Source organism: Felis catus, chromosome A3 (genome assembly GCF_018350175.1).
Source record: "Felis catus isolate Fca126 chromosome A3, F.catus_Fca126_mat1.0, whole genome shotgun sequence".
NCBI classification, from domain to species: Eukaryota; Metazoa; Chordata; class Mammalia; order Carnivora; family Felidae; genus Felis; species Felis catus.
The window spans coordinates 62618498-62645255 of NC_058370.1; the positions used below are offsets into that span (position 1 = coordinate 62618498).

At 40.8% G+C, this 26758-nt stretch overlaps 2 protein-coding genes across 38 annotated transcripts in view; one reads left to right on the forward strand and one right to left on the reverse strand.

Moving 5' to 3' along the window:
• Positions 1 to 5733, reverse strand: part of FER1L5 (fer-1 like family member 5) — a 60093-nt gene extending 54360 nt beyond the window's left edge. For 23 of the 25 annotated variants that reach the window (XM_045054114.1, XM_045054127.1, XM_045054124.1 and 20 more), the window contains exon 1: positions 5595 to 5733. The gene's annotated coding sequence lies outside the window, so the exon portion shown is untranslated. Of the gene's footprint in view, positions 1 to 5263 lie in introns of all 25 variants that reach the window. The other 2 variants (XM_045054115.1, XM_045054113.1) reach the window with 1 other exon arrangement.
• A 5-nt stretch (positions 5734 to 5738) lies between these two features.
• KANSL3 (KAT8 regulatory NSL complex subunit 3) overlaps positions 5739 to 26758 on the forward strand; it is a 43566-nt gene continuing 22546 nt past the window's right edge. For 4 of the 13 annotated variants that reach the window (XM_023251629.2, XM_023251630.2, XM_023251631.2 and 1 more), the window contains exons 1-6: positions 5739 to 5871; positions 6928 to 7192; positions 9827 to 9997; positions 20167 to 20257; positions 20384 to 20569; positions 26450 to 26581. In XM_023251629.2, coding sequence (XP_023107397.2) covers positions 6978 to 7192; positions 9827 to 9997; positions 20167 to 20257; positions 20384 to 20569; positions 26450 to 26581 — 795 coding nt within the window. In that variant the 5' untranslated portion in view covers positions 5739 to 5871; positions 6928 to 6977. Of the gene's footprint in view, positions 5872 to 5972; positions 6272 to 6927; positions 7193 to 7637; positions 7697 to 9618; positions 9691 to 9757; positions 9998 to 13673; positions 13736 to 18888; positions 18933 to 20166; positions 20258 to 20383; positions 20570 to 26449; positions 26582 to 26758 lie in introns of those variants that run through there. The other 9 variants (XM_045054134.1, XM_045054135.1, XR_006595509.1 and 6 more) reach the window with 9 other exon arrangements.

Below are 26758 nucleotides of genomic sequence, written 5' to 3' on the forward strand. Positions count from 1 at the left end.
GGATTCCAAAGCACCTGCCCCCCACCAAGAAAAGATGTAAAAAATTTTGAGCCCATCAATAACAAGCAAAGAAATGCAAGAAATCATTTCTCATCTCCCAAATTAGCAAAGAATGAAAAAAACAGTAAGACTGATGTGCTGAGGAAGGAACAGGGCAGAGAGAAGATAAAAATCCCTACATGGCACTAATGGGAGAATAAATAGAAAAACAGCAGAAATCTGGCCCAAGATAAGTACCAGGGAGAGAGAATAAAGGGTGGGAGAGATGGAGCAAGAAGTGCTCTTTTTGGTCATTTCTACTAATATTAACCTTTATGTTTCTAAATAGCAACCCTTTAATTTTTCAATTTGACACGTTGTCTATTAAGTCAACTCTTACCTCATCTGTCATTTCTTCTGGCCTCCCAGCGTCTCTCTCCCAAAACTTCCTGATTCATTACTTTCAGACATTTCTACTGCTGTTTATCATGCACAGGAGTTTAGGTTTCTCTCACTCTGCCTTTTCTGCATTCTGTTCTCCCAATATAATGATACCTCATCTGGGGACTAAATCTATATTCACTATTTTCTTTACTATGATGATGTATATTTTTTCACTGCATATCAAGTAATATACAGTTGACCTTTGAACAACACGTTTGAACTGTATGGGTCCCCTTGTTTTTTTGTTTTTTAATTTTAGAGAGAGAGAGACAGTATGAGTGGGGGAGGAAACAGAGGAAGGGAGAGAGAGAGAGAGAAAGAGACAGGGAAAATCCCAAGCAGGCTCCACGCTTAGCCCAGAGCCCGACCTGGGGCTTGATCCCACAACTTTGGAATCATGACCTGAGCAGAAGTCAAGAGTCAGTTGCCCAGGCCACCCAGGCACCCCTGTGTGGGTCCACTAGTGAGTGGATTTTTTTCAATAAATACAGTACAGTACTGTAGATGTATTTTCTCTTCCTTATAATATTCTTAGTAACATTCTCTTCTTTCTGGCTTACTTTATTATTAGAATATAGTACATAACACATATAACATATAAAATATGTGTTAATTGACCATTTATATCATTGGTAAGGCTTCCGGTCAACAATAAGCTATTAGTAGTTAAGTTTGGGGGGAGTCAAAAGTTATACATGGATTTTCGACTGCGCAAGGCAGGGTAGTTGGCATCCCTAATCCCGGCATTGTTCAAGGGTCAACTGCACTCTCATTCCATATCCTTTCTTATATAACTTTGTGTTTTACTGTAAGTTAGAAGTTGCTTTGTTTTTTCATTTGCTTGCTTATCTTGAAAGTCTGACCAAGTCTTCCAACATCCTTCAGTAGCTCTGTGATACTCCTTTTCCTCCCCCCGCCCCCCTCCCAGTAATCTCTACACCCTATGTGGGGCTCGAACTTATGGCCCTGAGATCAAGAGTTGCATGCTCTTCTGACTGAGCCAGCCAGGTGCCCCTGTGATACTCCTTTTAATACAATTTCCCCCAGATTCAAATCCATCAGGTTTTGGGTTTTTTTTTTTTTTTTTACCAGTTTTACTGTTTTTCCTGGGGATATCCCTCCTGGCCTTCTGTCCAGCATACACTGGTTGCTCCCCAGCCCTGTAGCACAGCTACCATCCCAGCACTTCCCCTCACCATCATCTTTAGAATTCCCTGTGTCTGTTTCCTGTGTTGGATCCTGTTCCCAGATCCCATGTCTTCTTCATTCTTAAGTTACTCTCTCATCCTAGTGGGACACACTTTTCCATAGCTTTTTGAATTTTTTGAGTGTCTGCTGGTTTGTACATGTCATTACTCTGCCCATGCACTAGACTGATAGCCTGGCTGAATGTGTCAGTCAGGATGGGTTATGTTATAGTGAGATAACAAACAACTCCAAAATCTCAGTGGTTTAAAATAATAAAGTTTTTGGGGCTCCTGGGTGACTCAGTCAGTTAAGCATACGACTCTTGATTTTGGCTCAGGTCATGATCTCATGGTTCACAGGATTGAGCCCCATGTCAGGCTTAGTGCTGACAGTGCAAAGCCTGCTTGGGATTCTCTCTCTCCCTCTCTCTCTGTCCCTCCCCTGCTCATGCACGTGCACTCTTTCTCTGTCTCTCAAAATAAATATTTTTAAAAAATAAAGGTTTTTTTATAGCAGATTTACTGATATATAATTCACATACCACAAATCCAGGCTTTTAAACTGTAACATTCAGGTTTTTAATATATTCACAATGTTGTGGGACTATCACCACTAATTCCAGAATATTCCATCACCCTAAAGAGAAATCTCATATCCATTAGCAGTCACTCCCCATTTTCCCCTTCCCCTAACCTCTGGAAACATGTATCCACTTTTTTTGTCTATGGATTTGTCTGTTTTGGACGTTTCACATAAATGGAATTGTACATATGTGGCCTTTTTGACTGGCTTCTTTAACTGAGTGTAATGTTTTCAGGGTTCATCCATGTTGTGACATGTATCAGTACTTCACTCCTTTTTATGGCTTAATAAATCCACTGTATAGATATATCACATTTTATATATCCATTCACCAGTTTATGGACATTTAGGTTATTAACACTTTTTAGCTATTATAAATAATGCTGCTCTGAACACTTGTATACTTGTTTTTATGTGTACATATGTTTTCAATTCTCTTGAGTATACCTGTAAGAATGGAATTACCATTATGTTTAACTTTCTGAGGAACTGTCAGACTGTTTTCCAAAGTGGCTGCATTATTTTGCAATCCAGCCAGTAATGTATGAGGATTTAAATTTCTCCACATACTTGCCAACACTTTTTATCATTTTTTTAAAAAGGAGTCTTGGGCACCTGGGTGGCTTAGTCGGTTAAGCATCCAACTTCGGCTCAGGTCATGATCTCATGGTTCTTGGGTTCGAGCCCCATGCTGGGCTCTGTGCTGACAGCGCAGAGCCTGGAGCCTGCTTCAGATTCTATGTCTCCCTCTCGCTCTGCCCCTCCTCAGTTTATGCTTTGTCTCTCTCTCTCTCAAAAATGAATAAATGTTAAAAAAAAATTGTAATAGGGGCGCCTGGGTGGCTCAGTCGGTTGAGCGGCTGACTTCGGCTCAGGTCATGATCTCGCGGTCCGTGAGTTCGAGCCCTGCGTCGGGCTCTGTGCTGACAGCTCAGAGCCTGGAGCCTGTTTCAGATTCTGTGTCTCCCTCTCGCTGACCCTCCCCTGTTCATGCTCTGTCTCTCTCTGTCTCAAAAATAAATAAAATGTTAAAAAATTTTAAAAAAATTGTAATAATAATAAAAAAAGTAATCTCTCTGTCCAACACGGGGCTTGAATTCACAACCTCAAGATCAGGACTCTCACAGTCTACCGACTGAGTCAGCCAGGTGCTCCTTACCATGTTTTTGTTGTCACTGTTGACTTTTTAGCCATCCTAGTGGATATGAAGTAGTAAAGATTTATTTTTCAACTCTAACCATGTCTCTTGCCTTGGTGTCCTGCTATCTGTCAACCAATACATAGACCATTAGTCAACACAGAAACCATGCCCTATGTCCTGGGCTATGTTCTCTGCTGAAGGATATAAAGAAGGTTAATGCCCGTGACTTTGAGGATCTACTCTTTATTTACCAAATACAGGAAAGTTAACACAAGGCAGTCTATGGTCAGTACCAAAATTCTTACTGGGACAACTAGGGCCCTGTAGGTTCTGGCTTATGTCTCTCTCCAACTTTGTCTCTTTTCACCTGTTTCCTAGTTGTACTGTTCTCACCTTTTTTTTTCCCCCCTTTAATGTTATCAAGTTCCTTTCTGCCTCAGAGCCTTTTTCCCCCCTGTTCTTTCTCCTAGAGATCTTCTCTCCCAACACATACCACATTATCTCATTCTCTTGGTTTCAGCTTCATTGTTACCTTCACAAGGACAACTTTCCCATCACCCAAGCCAAGGCTGGCTCACTGTTCTATATGCTCATCACCTTGCTCTTTATCTAATCACAGTAGGCATGGTGGGGAGTGGAGCTGTGAGGGATTAAATGCCTAGGTTCTGGAGCCAGACTGTCTGGGTTCCAGTTCTGCCTTTGATACTTACTAGCTGTGTAACATCGGGCAAAATACTTTACCTCCTTGGATACAACTATAATAGAACCTAGCATATAAAGCCATTGAGAGGGTTAAAAGAAATAAGTCATTTATGTCATCTGGAACTTGTTTGGTATTCTTTAAATGCTAGCCCTTATTTTCACAGTTATAAATTTAACAATTTTTTATGCAGATTAAAAAGAAGCATGCCTCATCAGTGCTGTATCCTCAGCACGTAGCACAGTACATATCACATAGTAGGAATTTAATAAATATTTGTGAGTGAATGAAGGCCAAGTGTATTGCACAGGATATCAGAGGAAGGAAAGGCATTTTAGGGAGGAGATGGCCAACCCCAATCAATTGGTAGTGACATTCTGGAGTCCTGTGTGGAGAAATGATTTTGAAGTTGCATGTGGGTTCACAGTGGGCTATAATTGATTAAACATGTCTGCCAAGGCACTAGAAACAAAACAAAACAAAACAAAACCCCTGCAAAGTAAGCACTAAGGTTTTGACATCTCTGCTATAGAGAATCCTCACTATCCTGTTGGAAACAGTCTGGAATTGTGAAATGACCACAGTTTGCCTCCTTTGTCTCAACTGCTTCCCCACTCCCTGACCTTCCATCTTTCCCCTGGGCACTCTGGGCTCTGTGTTGCATTCATTGTAAAGGCCCTCTGCTGCATTGTGTTTCTTTATTTGGGCTGCTCTCTGCACCTATTTCCATCAGCTTTACTTCAGCTGTCTCACTCCTGCTCTGATAGGCAACGAAAATGAGTTGAACCAATCCACTAAAGACCCTAAGATGACTGGACTTGACTCTTGATTGTGTTTTCCATTCCATTTAACCTGCAGTTAAATCTAGCCTGGGGGTGGGGTGTGTGTGTGTGTGTGTGTGTGTGTGTGTGTGTGTGTGTGTGGTATAGGGCTGGGTAACCATACCATGGTGGAGAGCAGGGGAGCGGGCGGCCAAGGAGGCCTAGTGAAGTGGACCAGAGTGAGGGCATATGCACACTCCATGCCTGCCACACTGGAAAGTGAGTCCAGTGCTGCCACAGCCTCCAACTTTCCAAGAGAACCCAGAAATCTGGATTTTTACATGAAATCTCCCTAGTTTCAAATGTTTGCAATTAAATAAATTTTAAAGAAAGCAATGGGCAGACCAAAGAAAATGGTGTTGGGCTGTACTTGGCCCATTTGCTATCCCCGAGTCTGCCCTTACTAACCTTTCCAATCCCTCTGCAATGGCCTGGTCCTTCAGAATCCAGCCTTCCGTGACTTCCCCTTCATGACACCACCTCAATCCTTCCGTCAGAAATCTTTCTTTTTGTAGAACACTCTGGGGGTCCCTCATGGTAATTAGCATCGTGAGATCTGCTTGTGTTCCTGCCAGGTACCAGGCATTCCCCATTTCATTCTCTCAGCCGCCCAGTGAAGTATTTGCACATTTAGAGATGGTGGGGGAGGGGGAAGGGACGCTGAGCTCTTGCTGGGGTCATAAAGCCAAAGAGTTAAGTGTTGGCGCTGAGATTCCAACCCCTCAAGTCTGGTCTCTACCTTTTATGGCACCTCCTCCTTAAACTCCTCAGTCGCAGGGCCGTGGTGTCGTCGCCTCGGGACTCAGTACTGACTCTGCCTGCGAGACTCGCGGGCCTCCTGCCTTTTCTCTTCCCGCCTTTTGGCCGCAGCGTTTCCCTCTCCGGGTTTTCTCGCTCACCGCCCTTCTCAGGCGAGAATCCTCTTCCGCGCTTTGCGGAGAGCCGGGCGTGGAGGCGGTAACGCGCACGCGCGCAGGGATCCGGCCCGGGCCGAGCGCGCGGCCCGGCGATTGCGGGTGAGGGAAGGGCCGGCGCCGGCGGGATGGCCGGTCCGGGGGTGGGGGAAGGGGGTCTCGGGGCGGGGCGGGCGGGGACCTCGGCGAAGGCTTCAGGACTCCCAGGGCATGCGGCGACCGGAGGCCAGAGCCCGGGGCGGGGCCGCTGTGGTCGGACGGGCGCGTTGGGCCGGGGGAGGACTTGGGCCGCCTTGACGCGGGCGCCCAGCCGGTCCGGGGCCCGTGACGCGGGCGGGAGGCGGGTGCGAGGCGGCTCCTCCTCGTCGCGAACTCTCGGTGACCTTGGCCAAGTCACTTCATTCCCCCCTCCCGAGCCGGCGCCTTCGTCTGTAAAGTGCGAATTATAAGCCCTGCCTACTAGATGGGGCGTTTTAAGGTTCGGTGGCGAGACCTCGGCGGAGTACGTGGAGTACCGGGCGGTTTGCCGGGGACTGCCCACCCTGGGGCGGGGGAGAGGGGCCTTCCTGGGACAGCGTTTTGTTGCAGCCTTTGGGCAGGAGTTCTCCTTTGGAGATTTTAGAGACTCCAGAGAATTACGAAATAGTTGCAAAACTTTTAACGTAAGAAAGAAACTTGAAGGGCTTCCTTGAGGCCCACGTTGCCCTGCTGTTAGGAGGGTGCTCACGCCCTGGCCGTGGAGACGCTCCGAGAAGATTTAGAAAATCGTGTGGAGCAGCCGAGCGAGCGACACCCTTAGCTTTGGAAGAATTGTTTGTGATTTCTGTTGTTTGCCCAAACCCTGTATGGGATTTATGGTGCTGGCCAAGCAAGTTTAGTATGTGTCCATGTGAGGCCTTTGTGAACAGTGGATTTAGTCATCTTTGCAGTAAACGGATTTTGTAGAGATTGAGTATGGAGGGTCCTAATGGTGCCAAAAGCCTTTTTGATTGGTGGTGTGGGATCTCAGGAGCCCTTCCTATGGTGGGCAAAGGTCTGCGGTGTAATGGACACTCCATTTATGAACAATAGGTCGCAAAAGAAGCGTATTAGATATTCTAGGTTGGAAGACGTTTATAGAGTCTTTGAATTGACTTAAACTGAAACTTCTCACTGCAGGTGACTAGTATGCAGATACCCATTCTCTGACTTGCTGGCCCTCTACTGACATGGCCCACCGGGGTGGGGAGAGGGACTTCCAGACTTCAGCCCGGCGCATGGGCACCTCGCTGCTCTTCCAGCTTTCAGTGCACGAGCGGGAGCTGGACCTGGTTTTTCTGGATCATAGCTATGCCAAGCCATGGAGTGCCCACCCAGATGCCAGTAGTGCTCGCCCCACCCGCATGCTCTTTGTGACTCCCCGGAGGCAACATGAAAGTAACATGTGAGTTTGGGCTTCTCTCCTAAGGGCTGCTGTTGCCCTAATTGGGCAGTAATCAGATGGTGGAGATTAGAGAGAATTTTATTGTGGGAGCTTGTATCGGGGGCCTTGGATACTTACTTCAGTCATCTCTGTTAAGCAGTGTGGGGATATCAGGCCTATATGTAGACCTTTGCATTCAAGACATCTAACAAATTAGGAAAGCAAACAACATCTACATAATATGGTGTATAATATAGGTATCTATAATAGGACTTATATGGAAGGAGTGAAGAAAAAGGCTGAAGAGTTATTACCACTCAGGATTAGACTCATTCCCTTTAGTCTGGTGTTCTGGCTTGTTCCAACACTGGCAGCAATAACCTTTTTATGGTGATGTGATTTCCTTTTGCTGGCTTTACCCAGCAAAGTTTAGGAGCATATTCCAAGACCTTGCTTTCTCTCTTAGCTTGTCACCACCCATGGGTGCTAGGTCTGATTATATTTTCAACTGGACGACATTATAGGGTAAGGACTTTTTTCATAAACTTACTGTGTAATATTCATACAGTTACATTTGGCCTAAATAAACTTGTTTAGCAGTTCTTTTGAGCTTTAAGGTATGGTATTCGAATTCTGTTTCCAAATTGGTTGATATATTCTATTTTGATGATCAAATCATGACCTTAATAATTTTATAAACTTTTGGGGGGAAGAGACTATTTTTCTTTGTTTTACTCTGATTCAATGTCTAATCTCTACTACAGGTTTTAGGTTTGTTGGTGAATAGAGATCTTGGATTTTGCTTCTTTATATCTCTCATTGAGCCTTAATGAGCTAGAGGTACCATGATGTGTGTATTTTAAACAGTGTAGAATAGTGGTTTTATTTCATTTCCCAGTGAAGGCAGCATTTTGTTAGCTCTTTTAGTTGTACAGGGCGGGGGATTTGTGACTTTTAGGGATAATCCAGCATAATCTTGCCTCTGGCCTAGGGCATAACTGAAGAGCTCTTTTAAAGCTTCTTGGTAACGTTGAAACTCCTATGTTCAGATCTCATGATATTTTCTTTAAGTGACATTCTGTGGACTTGCTCATTTCAGTGCTTAGGAAATTATTTCCTCTTATAAGCCATCTCCACATACAGGTCCTGAAAGTGGGAATTTAGCATGTTTTAGGGACTCTTTTTAAGTCATTGTGCCTAGAATATGGTTATAGTGAGGGTGTTCGTGGGAGCTGGGGGAGAAGTAGGCACAGACTACCTCGTGTAAGAATTTGATGAGTGATAAGAAGTCACTGAAAGATTTTAAGCTAGAGATTGGATTTATATTTTTAAAAAATTGCTTTGAATTTTTATTGAATAGATACAGTTCAGAAGTGGAAATAGAGAAGGCTTGCTAGGAGACTATTGTAGTAGTGGGGGCCAGAGATTGTGACAGGTTGGATAGGGGCAGGAATAGTACAGATGGAGAAAAAGGATGGCCTTGAGATATATTTCATAGGTAGAGCCAACAGGACCTGCTGTGGTGAGTTGGAAAGATGGCCCAGGACTGAAGGGAAAGGTGAAATTAGGATGACTCAGATTTTTGGCTTAAGTAGCTGGGTGGTGCTATGAGTTGGGGACTGGGGGCTTGGAGGATAGGTTTGGAATTGTGAAATCCAGAGTTCCTTTTTAGACATACAAGTCTAAGTGCCTTGCCCAGTGTCTGGTCCAGAGAAGATAATCAGCTCTTTCACCCACCACCCAATCTAGCTGCACATTATTTCACTTCGTTTCATAATGATATAGTTATTCCAGCTATTGGGAATGGGTGTCATTAAGATCATTGGGGTCAGAAAGTTGAAGTGATGTTTGGTAGACAGCCAATAGACAATTTTTATTGGTATAGTATTTTGGGTGACTAAGTTGGTACAGCGAAGAGCCCTTATGGCACTAGGATTTCATTAACATTTTAAAATATGAAAGACCCATCACATGCCCATTTCTATTTGTTTCTGTTCTAGGCTTCTTACACCATGAGTTAAATAACTAAGGTGTCTACATTCCAGGCGATCTGTCTTAGACAATCATAGACTTTTACAGCCTATAATTAACTACGGGTTGACTTGCTAACGAAAGGGAAAGTATGTAAGAATAATTTAAAACTCTAGCACTGTCCAACAGAACTCTCAGCAATGAAAAAATGCTCTGTATCTGTGCTATCTAACATAGTAGCAGCTAGCCACATCTGTCTGTTGAACACTTGAAATGTGGCTAGTGCAACTGAGGCACTGAATTTTTAATTCTGTTTAATTTTTATTTAAACAGTTGAATGTGGCTTATAGCTACTGTATTGGAAAGCACATCTAGGTGGTCAGGTTTGCTTATAGAATATATTTGTCTTTTAAAAACTACAGGTGTTTGTTATTTTTTGTATGGACTCACTTAAAAATGACTTTGTGTTCCCCCAGCACATAACAGCATGTCAGAGGGCAGAGATCTAGACAAGTGTGGGAAAGATGACTTTGGATCATAATTTTCTTGTGGGTATACTATGCTTATACATACTTTAAAACTGATTATATTAAAGAGTCATTTTTTGGCAACCAGATGATCGTTAAAACACCTGTGTTGTGTGAAGTACGTGTGGCCTGGTCCTATTTCCTCACCTGTTTACAGTGAATCAGACGTCCCAATAGATGTGGAGACAGTTACATCAACCCCTGTGCCGCTCTACGACAATCAGAAGGCACGCAGTGTGATGAACGAGTGTGAACGGCATGTCATCTTCGCCAGGACCGATGCAGATGCTCCTCCTCCACCAGAGGACTGGGAGGAGCATGTCAACAGGTAGGCCGCTGCTCGGGAGGACTGGTCACTACAGGGTTAATAGTCATCACATTGTAAATATTTTGTATCATCATCTTCATTGAAACACATCTGTTAGGAGCTTATTTCATTTACAGCCACACAAGTCAGAATGTTTTCTTTTTTGTTGTTTATTTTAGAGAGAGAGAGAGCACATGTGCGCAAGAGCACACACAAGTGGGGGACGGGCATAAAGAGAGGGGAACAGAGGATCTGAAGAGGGCAAATCAGAATGTTTTCTTAACTCTCTGTGTTATAACTCTCAGCTCAGGATGCAGTGAGGTGCTTGAGGAGGGCTTGCGTCTTACCCATCTTTGCATCCCTGACACCTAGGACACTGCCTGGCACATAGTAGGCATATAATAAATGTTTATTGAATAAGTAAATGAATCAAATATGATAGGTATGACTAGTTCTGTATTTTCCATAGTACAGGTTTTATATGATATGGGACTACAAACAAACCATTAAATAAGAGTACATTTGTAAGATACTGTACTTATATGGTCTATAACTAGAGTAATGAAAATGTTTTGGAGTCGCTTGAAAAGCTAACAGATGTTTGATTTGCATGGCTTTTAAAAATAGTTTTGCAATCTGGTTTTCAGGGAACACTTCAGCCCATTTTCATGAGTTTGTTAGCTGATTTTATTCCCATGCTTCCTACTGACCCAGGGGACTCCACTCTTCTCCAGCTCATTTGTCATTGTTTCTTTAGCATACTTTGTTTTACATTTTTTTAATGTTTTATTATTTACTTTTGAGAAAGAGGCAGAGTGTGAATGTGGGAGGGTCAGAGAGAGAGGGAGACACAGAATCTGAAGCAGGCTCCAGGCTCTGAGCTATCAGCACAGAGCCTGACACAGGGCTCAAACTCACAAGCTGTGAGATCATGACCTGAGCTAAAATTGGATGCTTAGTGGACTGAGCCACCCAGGTGCCCCTAGCATACTTTTTTTTTTTAAGTTTATTTATTTATTTATTAGAAAGAGAAGGTGCAAGTCAGGGAGGGTCAGAGAGAGAGGGAAAGAGAGAATCCCAAACAGGTTCCACACTGTCAGTGCAGAGCCCGATGGGTTTGAACCCATGAACTGTAAGATCATGACTTGAGCTGAAGTTGGATGCTTAACTGACTGAGTCACTTAGGCGCCCCTCCTTTAGCGTTTGTTTATTTTTTACTTACTGCATGATAGTGTTATGAAGATAAAATTTATGTACCATACAAATTACCTATTTAATGTGTACAAACAGTGGTTTTTACTTTATGCACCACCACAATTTGGTGAACATTTTTGTCATCCACAAAAGAAACTGTACCCATTAACAGTCACTTCCATTTCTTCCCAACCCCTTCAAGCCCTGACAACCTCCAGTCTACTTTCTGTCTCTCTAAATTTGCCTACTCTGGATGTTTCATATAAATGGAACCATATAGTATGTGGCCTTTTGTGTCTGTCACTTAGCATAATATTTTCAAGATTCATTCATGTTGTAGCACCAGTTGATACTTCATTCCCTTTTATTGCTGAAATTCCATTGTGTGGATATACCACATTTTGTTTATCCATTCGTCACTGATGGATATTTGGGTTGCTAACATTTTTTGACTATTTTGAATAATGTTGCTATGAACATTCATGTACTTAATTTTTTTGTGGACATATGTTTTCAGTTCTCTTGCATATATACCTAGGAGTGGAATTGCTGGGTCATATGGTAACTCTTTTTAACTTTTGAGGAATTTCAGATCATTTTCTTTTAAAAAATTGTTTTTAATCCTCAAATTAGTTTTCTAGGTGTGCAGGATGGTTTAGTGTTGATCTGGCTATTTCATGGACACGAGACACAAAAAAAACTTCCGTGCTGTTCTGCCATCTTGGCTCCTCTTTTTAAAAAATTTTTAAAAATGTTTATTTTTGAGAGACACACACACACACACACACACACACACACACACACACACACACAGAATGCGAGCGGGGGAGGGACAGAGAGAGGGAGACACAGAATCCGAAGCAGGCTCCAGGCTCTGAGCTGTCAGCACAGAGCCTAACGTGGGGCTCGAACTCACAGACTGCAAGATCATGACCTGAGCTGACGTCGGATGCTCAACTGACTGAGCTACCCAGGCGCCCCTCCTCAGACCATTTTCTAAAGGGGCTACACCATATTACATTCCCACCAGCAGTGTGTGAGAGTTCCAGTATTTTCACATGTTGGCCAGTATTAGTAGTGTCTGCCTTTTTTATTTTTATTATTATTCTAGTGGATGTGAAGTGACATCTCATTGTGGTTTTAATTTGCATTTCCCTGATGGCTCTATCTCTATCTACTATGTGTAAGGGAATGTTAAAATCTTTACATCAATAGTTGATAGGTAGTAAACTTGCCATAATGATGGAGATCTCTTGTTTTATAGTAAAGAGGAAGAGGTAGTTAGATAGGAAGAAGGGTACAAAGGTTTGAGGCAATTGGCATGATTTATGAATCTGGTCAGAAACAGGGAATGAGATTGAACAGGTATACTTGTGTAAGCAAAGTAGTAGCTATTGTAAGATGAGCCGTTCTGCACCTGGGTGAAGAGCTTGTGAAAAAGTTGTTTGGGGTCTTGAATTGGAATTAATGTTATGCCCTAAGAAGGAGAAATGCTCTCCAGAGCTTCACCTAAACAGGGACACTTCTGCTGTAATTGAAGATCAATGACTGGAATATTACCAGAGTCAGTGAATTCAGCAAAATGGCTTATCACCATTGTTACAGTTAATAGTAATAAAAAAAATAGTGACAATGGTAGTAACAAAAAAGAACTACCATTTGTTGAGTGCTTCCTAGGTGCCAGGCATTGTGCCAAGCGCTTCATATGCATTACTTCTTTTAATCCTCACAATAATGCTCTGAGATATATCCCTTCTCCATCTCTCTTTTATAAGATGAAGAAACTGAGCTCAGGGAGTTTAAGAAACCTTAGTTTAGGAAGTGGTGGAGCAGAGATTTATCCAAAGCAAGCCATCTGACTCCAGAGTTCAGTGTTTTTGGCTGTGTACCCTTTCTTTAAGGGCACATCTGTCAAAGAGACACCAGTTAGTGGTGGCTGAACAGGGTGGCCTCACACCATCCTTTTGTGGTGTTATTGGCTGCCTTGTCCTCAGTTTGCAATTTCTGAAACTGCATGGGAAAAATGCATGAAGTTTTTTTTATCTGTTCACCATGGTCGTGATCAAGAAGTTTTGGGGGACTCTTCAAACGTAACCAAAGTCATTAGAGACTTAATGCATGTGAATATCAGTTTCTTAATTTATAAGAAGAGAAATAACTTGCAAGGCAGATGAGATACGGGGGTGGCCTGGCCAGAGCATCGATTCTCAGTTGGAGTCTGGGAAGCTGTTCTGTTCCAGAAATGGGTGGTAAGTGGACATTTTGCTCTGGAAGCACCCTCCTTCAACAAGGCAGCTAGCACCCATCTTTCCTCAAAGCAAGATGGGCCCACAAAGTAGGCCAGGGTACATCTTCACCTGCCCAGTCCTGCAGAGAAACATTGACCGAGTCTTATCTTTGGCTTGTCTTTCTCCATGTGGATCTCCATCCTTCTGTTATGACATTGCCACAGATTGAAATGATTAATTAGCGCTCAGTTTATCTCAGATTATTTGTTTTTTAGTGTCTGATGAGATTTTGGAGGCGTCTTCTCATTAGCAACAGGCTTACAAACCATCTCTTCAGGTAGGTCACTTTTGCACATAGCTAATTTCATTATTTGATGATACTTACTGGCTTCAATTTCAGAGGTCACCATTTTATGACCTTGTACCTCCCCACCCTCACCCCCTGAATTCTGGATGTGTAGCCTGTGTAGAGCTTGCAGTTAGTTCCCTCTGCTCTGATTATAATCATCTTGTTTCCATTCTTTCCCTTGACTTGATTGTTAAATTGCTGCTTCTTTTCTTCCTGTATAAAATCATGTAAAATTACCATTTCCCACATCAAGAACTCATGGGCTATAGGACAGCACTCTAGAAATCTGTTTTTCCTCAGAGCTTATTGATCTATCAGTAGAGTCAGAAACTTAATTTTTATTGTTAGTGCCCCTTTTCCCCCTTTTGAATTATTTTGGTAGAAACTACCTTTAGATAGCTTTCTGTGTATAGATAATTAGGACCACCTCCCACCCCCAACTAACTCTTTCTCTAGTAAGGCCTGATATTTTGTGAAACAGTTTAAATATCCCTCTCTGCCTGATTTAATTGTCTAGATCAGGGGTTGGCACACTGTGGCCCTTGTACCAAATTTGACCTATTGCCTGTTTTTCTATGGCCCATGAGCTAAGAATGTTTTTTCCATTTTTAAGTGGTTGAAAAAAGGTCAAAAGACACGTGAAATTCAGATTTCTGTGTCCATAAATATAGTTCCATTGGAACACAGTCATGCACGGTATTTAGGTATTGTTCATAGCTGCTTTTGCACTATACCCACAGAGTTGCAAAGTGGTGACCCAGACCAAATGGCCCACAAACTCTGAAATAACAAAGTCTGTTATAACAAAGTTTGCTAACCTCTGGTTAGATCGTGTTCTTATATCTGCATGTCAAAGTCATGTGACGTGGAGAACCTTTGAAAATGGTTTACATTTGCTGGTATAGCAATGTTGTCCTGAGGAAGTTGGACTGGCTTTTTTTTTTTTTTTTCTCCCAGATGTTTTGTCAAATGCCAAGTTTAATTAGATGCACAGCTTTTGGAAGACATTTAACAAAATACTTCTGACACATATTTCTCAGCATTGCTCAAATGAATTTTAGGACATTTCCAACATTTCAGTAAAAGAATCTAGTGTCCTCAAGCAGGTTGTCTTATCTTAGAATTCAGAACTTCTGAATTCACCCAAAGGAAAATTGTTCCCCGTTTAAAATTTGCTCTAATTATATTTCTCGATATTGTGTGTATCTATCTGTGTATTAACCTTAATTGGATGTTTGATATTTTGAGTCTAAGATCCTTGAGTTGTTTTTCCCTCTCCCACTCCCTCCCTCTTCCTTTTTGCCTTTCTCCTAGTGTTTAAACAAAGAATTTTTATAATCTGAAAAAAATAAGTGTGGCCTATTCAGTCTCTCTGATGTTCTTTGTCTCTCCTCGTTTGACTTTTGGTTAAAAAGAAAATCCTTTAGACATTTTAATATTGAGTTAGTCTCCTTTAAAACAGAGAATAGATTGCCTTTGAAAGTATCTGGCTTTTCTGGGACCAATGTGACTTTGGCTGCTTTGGATAAGATGAGCCAGAGGTCAGACATCATTCAGGTTCTATCAAAGCTTGGGGAACATGAGATTATCTGATCTCATCTAAGAAATGAAGAAAAGGCACTTTTGCACTCATGAAAATTGAATTGGTTTAGGTGGGGGAGCACATTGACTCACCGCAGTTCCCATCAGCTATTTGACTGTTTAGACTTGTATTTAAAATTCTGTCTCCTGTTTTTAAAATTTTCCTTAATTATATCTTTTGCATGCTCTTTATCTTAATCTTGGGTTAGATCATTTTTTTTTCCTGCCCACTTAATTTTCCAGCCTCCCACGAAGCTAACAAAATATAGAGAACACGTTTCAGTTCTTGGAATCACTTTGTTATATATCCAGCAACAATCCTAAGAACTTTTTCTGGGATTTAGACTCTCAACCTTGTGGTTTTTCAATTTAATTTCAGCTGTCGTTGGTGTATGGTAGTAATTTCTAAGTAGCTTTCTAGCCCCCATTTTGTTCACATCATTTTCCTTGCTCTCATCATTTTGGGTTTTAGAATAAATATAGAGTAAGAAAAACAAATAGAGAAAACATCCTGTTATATAATAAAGAACAGGATAATTTTGGAAATGCTGTTGGTGCCTTGTAAATAAATTATATCTTATTCTCTGCCCTTGGAATTAAAGTATGCAACATGATTGATAGACTTTGGGAAAACACAAGAGATTATTGAACATGAAGAATTGTATTCATTGCTTAACCTGTTTGATTAAAAGTGAGCATTATTACCGGGGGTGAGGCTACAGTGTAATACTACTTTTGAAGTGTTGCAGTTTCTTTAAACATATTATTTTCACAGAACTTCAAATTTGAAGTTTCCAGAACTGGAAATTTGAAATGTTTAACACAGCTAGCTTTTGATCTTTTGTTTCCACTTCAAGAAATACTTGCATTCTACAGAGATACTTGCATGCCCATATAAAGATGTAGACAGATATGTGTATGTGTGTATTGGTGGGGAAAGAAAGGATGGTCACTGCAACTGTGTATAATAGCAATAAAAGGCACAACCTAAATGCCCATCAATAAGGTAGAACCAGCCATTAAAAACAAAGAGGTGTGTTGGGCGCCTGCGCGTCTCAGTTGGTTGAGCATCTGACTCTTGATTTCAGCTCAGGTCATGATCTCATGGTTCATGAAATCAAGCCCCGGGTTATGCTCTGTGCTGACAGCATGGTGGAAATACATCCATGTATTTCTGAGCCCACCTGAGAATCACTACCCATGAGAAAGATACTACTCATAGGAATGTGTTGTGCATTTAAATAATGTGCAGGAAAATGAGATTATGAAACAATCACAGGCCTTCCTGATCCCAAGGTATCCTGAGTCCCAACATTGAGTTGAAGCTTCTCCCCACCTCCCAAGTCAAAAGTCTCTGAAGTAATCAAACCACCACAAAAACGGACTGGATTCTGATGAAGTAGCAGGAATTAAGCCAAGAGAACGAGGGGAAAATAAGAAAAAGGACAATTCCACAAAACCTGAGACTGCTTTTAGTACCCCAGGTTACAGAAGGGTGGGAAGCTTCAGAGGTTAAGGGATTTAGCTGTAGCAAGGATAGCTACTTAAGATAGAGGGTGCTTCTGAATTCTTGATCATGGACTTCAGCTACTCTCTTAAAATTTCTGCTTCGTCAGTTATCATAGCTACCTAAGTTTTTGGTTGCTGGAAGGAGGTCCTTAGAGATTGTGCTTTCCACACCTATTTTACAGACAAGGATACTGAAGACACACAGCAAGCTCTTTATTATAGAGCTGATTAGAGTCCTGGCTCCTAGTTAGTGTTCTCCTGGACTGTGTGTAACTAGTGAGTTGTAAAACCTCCACCAAGGTGGAGATTTTATTTTTTATTTTACTGAGGACCATTATTTTCTCCCTTTCTAGAGGGTATTTACTCTAAGGACAGTATAGGGTAGTTGTAAAAAGTGAATAACAAAGGGTAATTTGCCCTGCATCTGCATATTTACTGGGCCATGTTACTAGTATTCTTAGATGACCTGTATAAAATAGGGTATCTTGGTGGTGGTGTATGATGGAAGGGATACTAGTCTGTTACAGAGTAAGAAAAATTGAGATTGTTGAAGTTTCAAGCAGCCTCCTTCAGTTTGCCCATCCTGGTATCATGAGGGGCTCAGTTGACAGTTGAACCTGAGTCCTGTTTTGGCATTCCTCTCCTGCTCAGTACCCATGTGTTTAGTGTGGTAGGGAGTGTGAGGGTTGGAATCTGTACTCAGCTGTTTACAAGGCTTGGTATGTAATGTGCATACAGTTCATCCATTTATTTATTCAGCAAATGTTTAAGTGGCTCTTATGTGTCAGACACTTTTACATGCTGGGGATGTAACACTTAAAACCGATAAAAATCCCTGCCATCTTGGCATTTACATTCAAGCAGAGGGAGACAGACTAAACAAAGAAGTAAGATGGAGCATGAGGTGGGGAGCTGGCTGGAAAGGGGAATAGGGAATCTGGGTGTTGGTAGTTTTAAATAAGGTTGAGTCAGGGGAAGGCTCATTAGAAGGTGATGTTTGAGCAACAACCTGAAGGAGAAGGAGCCATTGTTTCAGGTAGAAGGGATGGATGACAAGGGCCCAGTCTGTGATGTAGAAGCTTATAGGGTGTGTGGGGGGTGGGTTGGGGCATGTGGTGAAACCCAGTAGGTCAGGGGCAGTCAGGGATGATGAGGTTGGAGAGACTGTTGGGTCTAGACTGTAAGGAGGTGGTTGTTTTCAACTGATTGAAATGGGGCCACTAAAGGCCTTTGAGCAGAGTGACATGATCTGACTTAGGTTTTTTGATTGATTTTCTTTTTCCCCCGTAATTGATTTTCCAAACTGACTTTCCAAAAGGTTGTACTAATTTATATTTCCATCAACAAACTATGGAGAGACCTATTTTCTTACATTCTCAGAACACAGAGTATTAGTAAACTTCTTAATAACTTTTAAGTCGCTAAATAATAACTTCATATTTATTTAATCTTCAATAACTTTTAATAACTTTAATGTTTAATAACCTGATAACTTTGTAACTTCACCCATTTGAAAGGTGAAAAATAATGTTTTATGACTTTAATTTGCATGTTTGATTTTGAAGGGAGTTTACTTTTTTTGTGTGAACTGCCTTTTCATTTTCTTTGCCCATTGTTTTTGTTTCGAGTGTTTTGTCACTTCCTCACTAATTTTCTGGAAGCTTTTTCTATTTTAATGAAATGGCAAGTACTTTTTCCATTGCGTTTTGACTTTGTTTATGATAGTTTAGTGTTTTCCTTTACAGAAGTTTGAAATTTTTATTAATCTTTATATCTTTAATATTTATCTTTCTTTTATGGCTTCTGTTTAGGTCTTAGGTCATACTTAGAAATGTCTCGCTCATTCTGGGTAAATATATATTTGCCACTTTTTTCCTATTCCTTTTGTAACTTTATATTTTTTAATATTTAACTTTTCTACCTAGAATTTATTTTGGTATAAAGAGTGATACGTAGGTGTCCAGATTTTCTTCTTCCTTTTGGCTAGTGGTCATCTCAGCGCTACTTACTTTAACCCTACTGATTGAAATGCTGCTATGATCTCATTCCAGGTTCTCATTTGGGTCTGGCATCCACTTAAATTGTTTTTTTAAAGGTAACTTCATCACCAGTTTTTTTGTGTGTGTGTGGTTTTTTTTTTTTTAAGGCAGTGGGAGTTAATAAATATTGATTGGGCATCTATTACTTTCTCTTAATCTCTTTACGAAGATTACTGACCAGAGTTGGGAGTATCAGAGTCATTAAGATTGCCAGGAATGGGCTGAAGGAGGCTTTAAAAGCCCCTTGCAATGAGGTGTGATGAGATGGGAACAAGAGCAGGAGGACTAGTTTCTAATTGCAGGGAGTTTACAGCTAAGTTGGAGGACAATACACAAAGCCTTCCCTAATCAAAGTAGAAGTGTGTATGCCAGTGGCATAGGAGGATGGTTCAGTACTAACTTACATGGAACAGACCATTCAAAAGTTAATTTGCTAATTGTGTAGTATACAGAAAAATATTAAAAATATACACAGAAAAGGGAGAGAGGTAGTGTGGGGTGGAATATTAGGGAGTGGGAGAAAAGCGTCATCTGTTATATTCCTAAAGCATTATTTTTGGGGTGCCTGGGTGGCTCAGTTAGCTAAGCATCCAATTCTTGATCTCAGCTCAGGTCTTGATCTCAGGATTGTGAATTCAAGCCTTGTGTTGGGGTCCACACTGGGTGTGAAGACTACTTTAAAAAAGAAAGCTAATTTATTATTTATTTATTTACTTATTTATTTATTTATGTTTTTTAAAGTAATCTCTACACCCGCCGTGGGGCTCAAACTCACAACCCCGAGATTGAAAGTCACACGCTCTACCGACTAAGCCACCTAGACGCCCCCTAAAGCTAATTAAAATAGGCCTCTTATCTTAGTCTGAGGTTTTAGTACACTAAAATGCTTGTTCATGCTGTCTTTTTTTGTGAAATATTAAACTCTTGAAACTCTTGAAATTCAAATATATTTGTGCAATGGTGCCATGCTTTTATTAGTGGATTATTTTAGCCTCTAGATAATTAGCTTTGCTAGCCCTGAAAAAATTTCACTCATAACTGGTTTTGACTTGTAGTATATATATTAATATAAATGTAAACTAAGGTGACTTATGGGCAGGATTGGGACCAGAATCTAGGTCTTGTGCTTTAGCTCAGTGGTCTTAGATTAAAACTGCTTTGAGTTATATTGTTTCACAGTGGAGACAAAAAAAAAAAAAAAAAAAAAAAGTGGCGTAATCTTTGTACAGTGTACTTGCATGAGGAGTGTCTCCGGAGTTTGACTTTAATTCCTCAGAGTTTCTCTTATAGGACTGGTTGGACAATGGCCCAGAACAAGCTCTTTAACAAGATCCTCAAAGCCCTGCAGTCTGACCGGCTTGCCCGCTTGGCCAATGAAGGGGTAAGACTCTAGAAGGGCTCTGCCTTGTTCAGCCTTACTGGCTGACTACCTTGACGATCCCCCTACCTACTCCAGTTGTTAATAAGGTGGCCCTTCACGTGTTATCACTTCACTTACATCATCCAGGCTTGCAATGAGCCAGTACTACGCCGTGTTGCTGTGGACAAGTGTGCGAGGAGAGTGCGGCAGGCTCTCGCAAGCGTGAGCTGGGACACCAAGCTGATCCAGTGGCTGCATACCACCCTGGTGGAGACCTTGAGTCTGCCCATGCTGGCTGCCTACCTGGATGCTTTGCAGACACTGAAAGGGAAGGTAAGGCTGTGATTGGCATCTGTCCTGTCCTGGGGTAGCAGTCTCTGCTGTGGGTTCAGGAAGTGGGGTTGGGCAAGGTCACTGCCTGGTCAGCCTGGAGGACATGACTGCAGCTAAATAGGAGACGTGTTATCATTTCACGTTTTGTCTGGTGTAAATGTCTTCAGTCCTGCTGTCTCCAGGATGGAGCGTAGGGCTTGAAAACCAAAATGTACTTTAGCCTCTCTAGTCCTGTCTGCAGCTGGTGGTTTGAGTCACCTCTGAGGTCAGATGAGAAAAGAATTACCACAGAGGAGACAAAGGACTTAACAGGGAGGCATGTTGAGAAGGAGGCAAGAAGCCGACTTAGCTGTTTGGAGTACAGGATTGCAGAGTGGGGAGTTTTCCAGAGCACTGTCCATTCTAGGCTGTGCTCTCAGCAGTGGTTCCTCTATTCTCAGATTCTTCTTAGACTATCAGGTTCTGTCTAAAATTTTTTAAAATTTATTTTTTATTTTTATTATTGAAGCATAATTGGGATATAGTTTCAGGTGTGCAGCATAGTTTCTTGACAATTCTGTACATTACTCAAGTGTTCCCCACAGTAAGTGTAGTCACCATCTGTCACCATAGAATGTTATTATAGTGTTATTGACTATATTTCCTATGCTGTACTTTTCGTCTCTGTGACTTAATTTATTTTATAATTGGAAGTTGTATCTCTTAATCCCCTTCACCTATTTCGCCTGTCCCCCAACTGTCTTTCCTCTGGCAACCACCAGTTCTCTGTATTTATGAGTCTGTTTTGTAGCTTGTTCATTTGTTTTTTAAATTTTTTTTTTCAACGTTTATTTATTTTTGGGACAGAGCGAGACAGAGCATGAACGGGGGAGGAGCAGAGAGAGAGGGAGACACAGAATCGGAAACAGGCTCCAGGCTCTGAGCCATCAGCCCAGAGCCCGACGCGGGGCTCGAACTCACGGACCGCGAGATCGTGACCTGGCTGAAGTCGGACGCTTAACCGACTACGCCACCCAGGCGCCCCACATTTGTTTTTTAGATTCCACATATAAGTGGAATCACTTGGTGTTTGTCTTTCTCTGACTTACTTCACTTAGCATAATATCCTCCAGGTCCATCCATGTTGTCACAGATGGCAGAATCTCATTCTTTTTCATGGCTGAGTATATTCCATTATATATATACCACATCATCTTTATCCATTCATCTGTTGGTGGGTACTTGGTTGCTTGCATACCTTAGTTATTACAAATAATGCTGTAGTGAACATAGGGGTGCTTATTATATCTTTTCAAATTAGTGTTTTCTTTTTCTTTTTTTTTTTTTTAATGTTTATTTGTTTTGAGAGAGAGTGTGTGCAAGCAGGGGAGAGGCAGGAGAGTGGGGGGGGGGGGGGGGGGAATCCCAAGTAGGCTCCATGCTCAGTGCCGAGCCCAACATGGGGCTTGATCCCACGACTATGAGATCATGACCTGAACTGAAATCAAGAGTTGGACTCTTAACTGATTGAGCTAACCAGGCACTCCAGTGTTTTCATTTTCTTTGGATAAATACCCAGCAGTGAATTTCTGGTTCATATGGTAATTCTATTTTTAATTTTTTGAGGAACCTCCATATTGTTTTCCCCAGTGGTTGCACCAATTTACATTCCCACCAATAGTGCACACAAGGGTTCCCTTATCACCACATCCTTGCCAACACTTGTTATTTTTTGTCATTTTGATATTAGCCATTCTGACTGGTATAAGGTGGTGAGTCCTTGTGGTTTTAATTTGCATTTCCTTCGTGGTTAGTGATGTTGAGCATCTTTTCATGTGTTTATTGGCCATGTGCATGCCTTCTTTGGTAAAGTATTCAGGTCCTCTGCCCATTTTTTAATTGGGTTATTTATTTTTTGGTGTTGAGTTGTATAAGTTCTTTATATATTTTGGATACTAACTCCTTATCAGATCTATCATTTGCAAATATCTTCTCCCATTTAGGAGGTTGCCTTTTCATTTTGTTGATGGTTTCTTTTGCTGTGCAAAACCTTTTTATTTTGGTGTAATCCCAATAGTTTATTTTTGCTTTTGTTTTTCTTGCCTGAGGGAACATATCCATAATTATGTTGTTAAGGTCAGTGTCCAAGAGATTACTGCCTATAGTTTCTTCCTTCCTTCCTTCCTTCTTTCCTTCCTTCCTTCCTTCCTTCCTTCCTTCCTTCCTTCCTGTAATGTTTGTTTGTTTTTGAGAGAGAGAGAATAGGGGAGGGGCAAAGAGAGAGGGAGACACAGAATCTGAAGCAGGCTCCAGGCTCTGAGCTGTCAGCACAGAGCCCGATGCTGGGCTCGAACCCACGAACTGTGAGGTCATGACCTGAGCTGAAGTCAGACACTTAACTGACTGAGCCACTCAGGCACCCCTGTGATTTCTTCTAGGAGTTTTGTGGTTTCAGATCTCACATTTAGATCTTTAATCCATTTTAAATTTATTTTTGTGTATGGTATAAGAAAGTGGTCCAGTTTCATTCTTTTGCATGTAGCTGGTTTTCTCAACATAATTTGTTGAAGAGACTGTATTTGCCCCATTGTATTCTTGCCTTTGTCATAGAGTAATTGATTATATAAGCATAGGTTTATTTCTGGGTTGTCTATTCTGTTTCATTGACCCATGTGTCTGTTTTTATGCCTCAATCATACTGTTTTGATTGCCATTGCCTGATAATATAGTTTGAAATCAGGGAGCATGATGTGTCTAGCTTTTGTTCTTTCTCATGATTGCTTTGGATATTTGGTGGGTTTTTTTTTTTTTTGTGGTTCCATACAAATTTTAGGGTTGTGCTATTTCTGTGAAAAGTCCTGTTGGAATTTAATAGGTATTGCGTTGAATCTGCAGATTGCTTTGGGTATTTTGGATATTTTAACAACATTCTTCCAATCTGTGAGCAAAAATATCTGTTTGTGTCTTTTTCAGTTTCTTTCATTAACGTCTTATATTTTTCAGTGCACATGTCTTTCACTTCCCTGGTTAAATTTATTCCTAGGTATTTTATTCTTTTTGATACAGTTGTAAGCAGGATTGTCTTTTAAATTTCTCTTTCTGCTAGTTAGTTATTAGTGTATAGAAATGTGATAGATGTTTGTGTATCGATTTTGTATCCTGAAACTTTACTGAATTTGTTTATTAGTTCTTTTTTTTAATTAAATTAAATTTTTAAAATGTACATCCAAGTTAGCATATAGTGCAACAATGATTTCAGAGGTAGATTCCTTAATGCCCCTTACCCATTTAGCCCATCCTCCCTCCCACAATCCCTCCAGTAACCCTCTGTTTGTTCTCCATACTTAAGAGTCTCTTATGTCTCATCCCTCTCCTTGTTTTTATATTATTTTTGCTTCCCTTCCCTTGTGTTCATCTGTTCTGTGTCTTAAAGTCCTCATATGAATGAAGTCATATGACATTTGTCTTTCTCTGATTTCCCTTAGCGTGATACCCTTTAGTTCCATCCACATAGTGGATGACACTTAACTGACTTGCAAATGGCAAGATTTTATTCTTTTTGATTGCTGAGTAATACTCCACTATATGTATGTATATGTGTGTGTGTGTATACACACACACACACACACACATCTTCTTTATCCATTCATCTATTGATGGACATTTGGGCTCTTTCCATACTTTGGCTTTGTTGATAGTGCTGCTATAAACATTGGGGTGTCTACGTCCCTTTGAAACAGCATACCTGTATCCCTTGGATAAATACCTAGTAGTGCAATTGCTGGGTCATAGGGTAGTTCTATTTTTAATTCTTTCAGGAGCCTCCAGACTGTTTCCCAGGGTGGCAGCACCAGTTTGCATTCCCACCAGCAGTGCAAAAGAGATCCTCTCACTCCACATCCTTGCCAACATCTGTTGTTGCCTGAGTTGTTAATGTTAGCCATTCTGACAGGTGTGAAGTGGTATCTCGTTGTGGTTTTGATTTGTATTTCCCTGATGATGAGTGATGTTGAATGTTTTTTCATGTGTCGGTTGGCCATCTAGATATCTTCTTTGGAGAAGTCTATTCATGTCTTTTGCCCATTTCTTCACTCGATTGTTTTTTGGGTGTTGAATTTGATAAGTTCTTTATAGATTTTGGATACTAGCCCTTTATCTGAGATGTTGTTTGCAAATATCTTCTCCCATTCTGTCAGTTGCCTTTTAGTTTTGCTGATTGTTTCCTTCACTGTGCAGAAGCTTTTTATTTTGATGAGGTCCCAATAGTTCATTTTTGCTTTTGTTTCCTTTGCCTCTGGAGATGTGTTGAAGTAAGAAGGTCAAAGAGGTTTTTGCTTGCTTTCTCCTTGAGGATTCTGATGGCTTCCTGCCTTACGTTTAGGTCTTTCATCCATTTTGAATTTATTTTTGTGTATGGTTGAGAAAGTGGTCCAGGTTCATTCTTCTGCATGTCGCTGTCCAGTTTTCCCAGAAGCACTTGCTGCTTTATTCCATTGGATATTCTTTCCTGCTTTGTCAAAGATTAGTTGACCATACGTTTGTGTGTCCATTTCTGGGTTCTCTGTTCTGTTCCATTGATCTGAGTGTCTGTTTTTGTGCCATGAATTTGTTTATTAGTTCTAACAGCTTTTTGGTGGAGTCGTTAGGGTTTTCTGTATATAATATGTCATCTACAAATAGTGACAGTTTTACTTCTTCGTTTCTAATTTGGATGCCTTTTATTTTTCTTGTCTAATTGCTCTAGCTAGGACTAATAGTAATACTGCGTTGAATAAAAGTAGTAAGAGTGGGCATTCTTATCTTGTTCCTGATCTTAGAAGAAATCTCTTAGCTTTTCACTATTGGGTATGGTGTTAGCTGTGGATTGACCTTTTATAACCCACATCACCATTGTACTTTTCATTGTCCAGTTTCTCAAAACCTTTTTGTTTTTCTAAAGACTACCTTTAACATTAAAAAATTTTTCCTTTTCCCTAGGTCACTTTGACCTTTTGTGGGTAATGTGAAATTCCCAGAGATATTTCTTCTCAGTGTAAGCATTAGAATGTCTGAAACTTATATTTTTACACATCTGTGAGGTCACATTTCTGGTGAATAGTGAAAAATAGGATAGAGTATAAATCACAATATACACAATACATAAGTTATATTATTTTGAACACAATAACAGATTTCCTTAATATGCCAAAGTTTGAAGGCAGTATTCTAGATGAAAATGCAGATTTAAAAAAAAAAAATTTATAAAATCAATATGTTCATTGAAGAAATTTAGAAAATACAGCAATCTAAAAAGGGAAGAGCTGTCCATAACTCCATAAATATCACTATTAATATTTTGTCATATTTTCTAACAGCACTTTTTCTTTATTTTATTTTTAATATTTTAGTAAAGTTGTGTTCCTGTGTTACTACAAATTCTTTTAAATATCTTAAATTAACCCTTAATATCTAGTTATATGGATAATTTGCTTAACCACGCTTATAGATATATTTAGGTTGTTTCATCTTTTTGATTATTATTGAGAGAGAATTTATCTTTTGCATCCCCCCCCCCCCCCCCCCCCCCGCGAACCCTATATGTGTGTGTTTGTGGTTTTGATATATTTTGTTGGGAAAGGTTCTCAGAAGTAGAATCCTTTGGGAAAGGGATAGGAATGAATTTAAGTCTCTTGATGCATATCACTGGGGTCCTTTCCAGAGGATTGTATCCATTTACCTTCAGTGATGGGAGACATACTTTTCAACTATCCACTTATTTGTACTTTTGCCCCTGAGTAAAGTTTGAGAGGCTTAGTTGAAGTCTGTCTGTGGCTCATAATGGGGTTCTGTCCTCCCACCCTATTACTGTTGGTGGACAGGTCTCTTGCTTCACACTGGAAGCATCTTTGCTTTTGCTTTTAGATCCCTACTTTGATTGACCGGATGCTTGTGTCATCTAACACGAAGACTGGGGCTGCAGGAGCTGAGGCCTTGTCCCTCCTGTTGAAGAGGCCCTGGGATCCTGCTGTGGGGGTGCTTTCTCATAACAAACCAGTAAGTTAGAGCAGCTCAAAACTTAACTTTGGCCCATGAAGTTTTTAGAATCCAGTCTCAGAATCTTAGCAAGAGGGTAATAAATGACTTGTTTAACTTTTCCCATTAATAACTGGTTGTATATACTGCTTAGCATAGTTTCATAAGGAAATTAGCATTGGTTGGGATAGAAAGGTA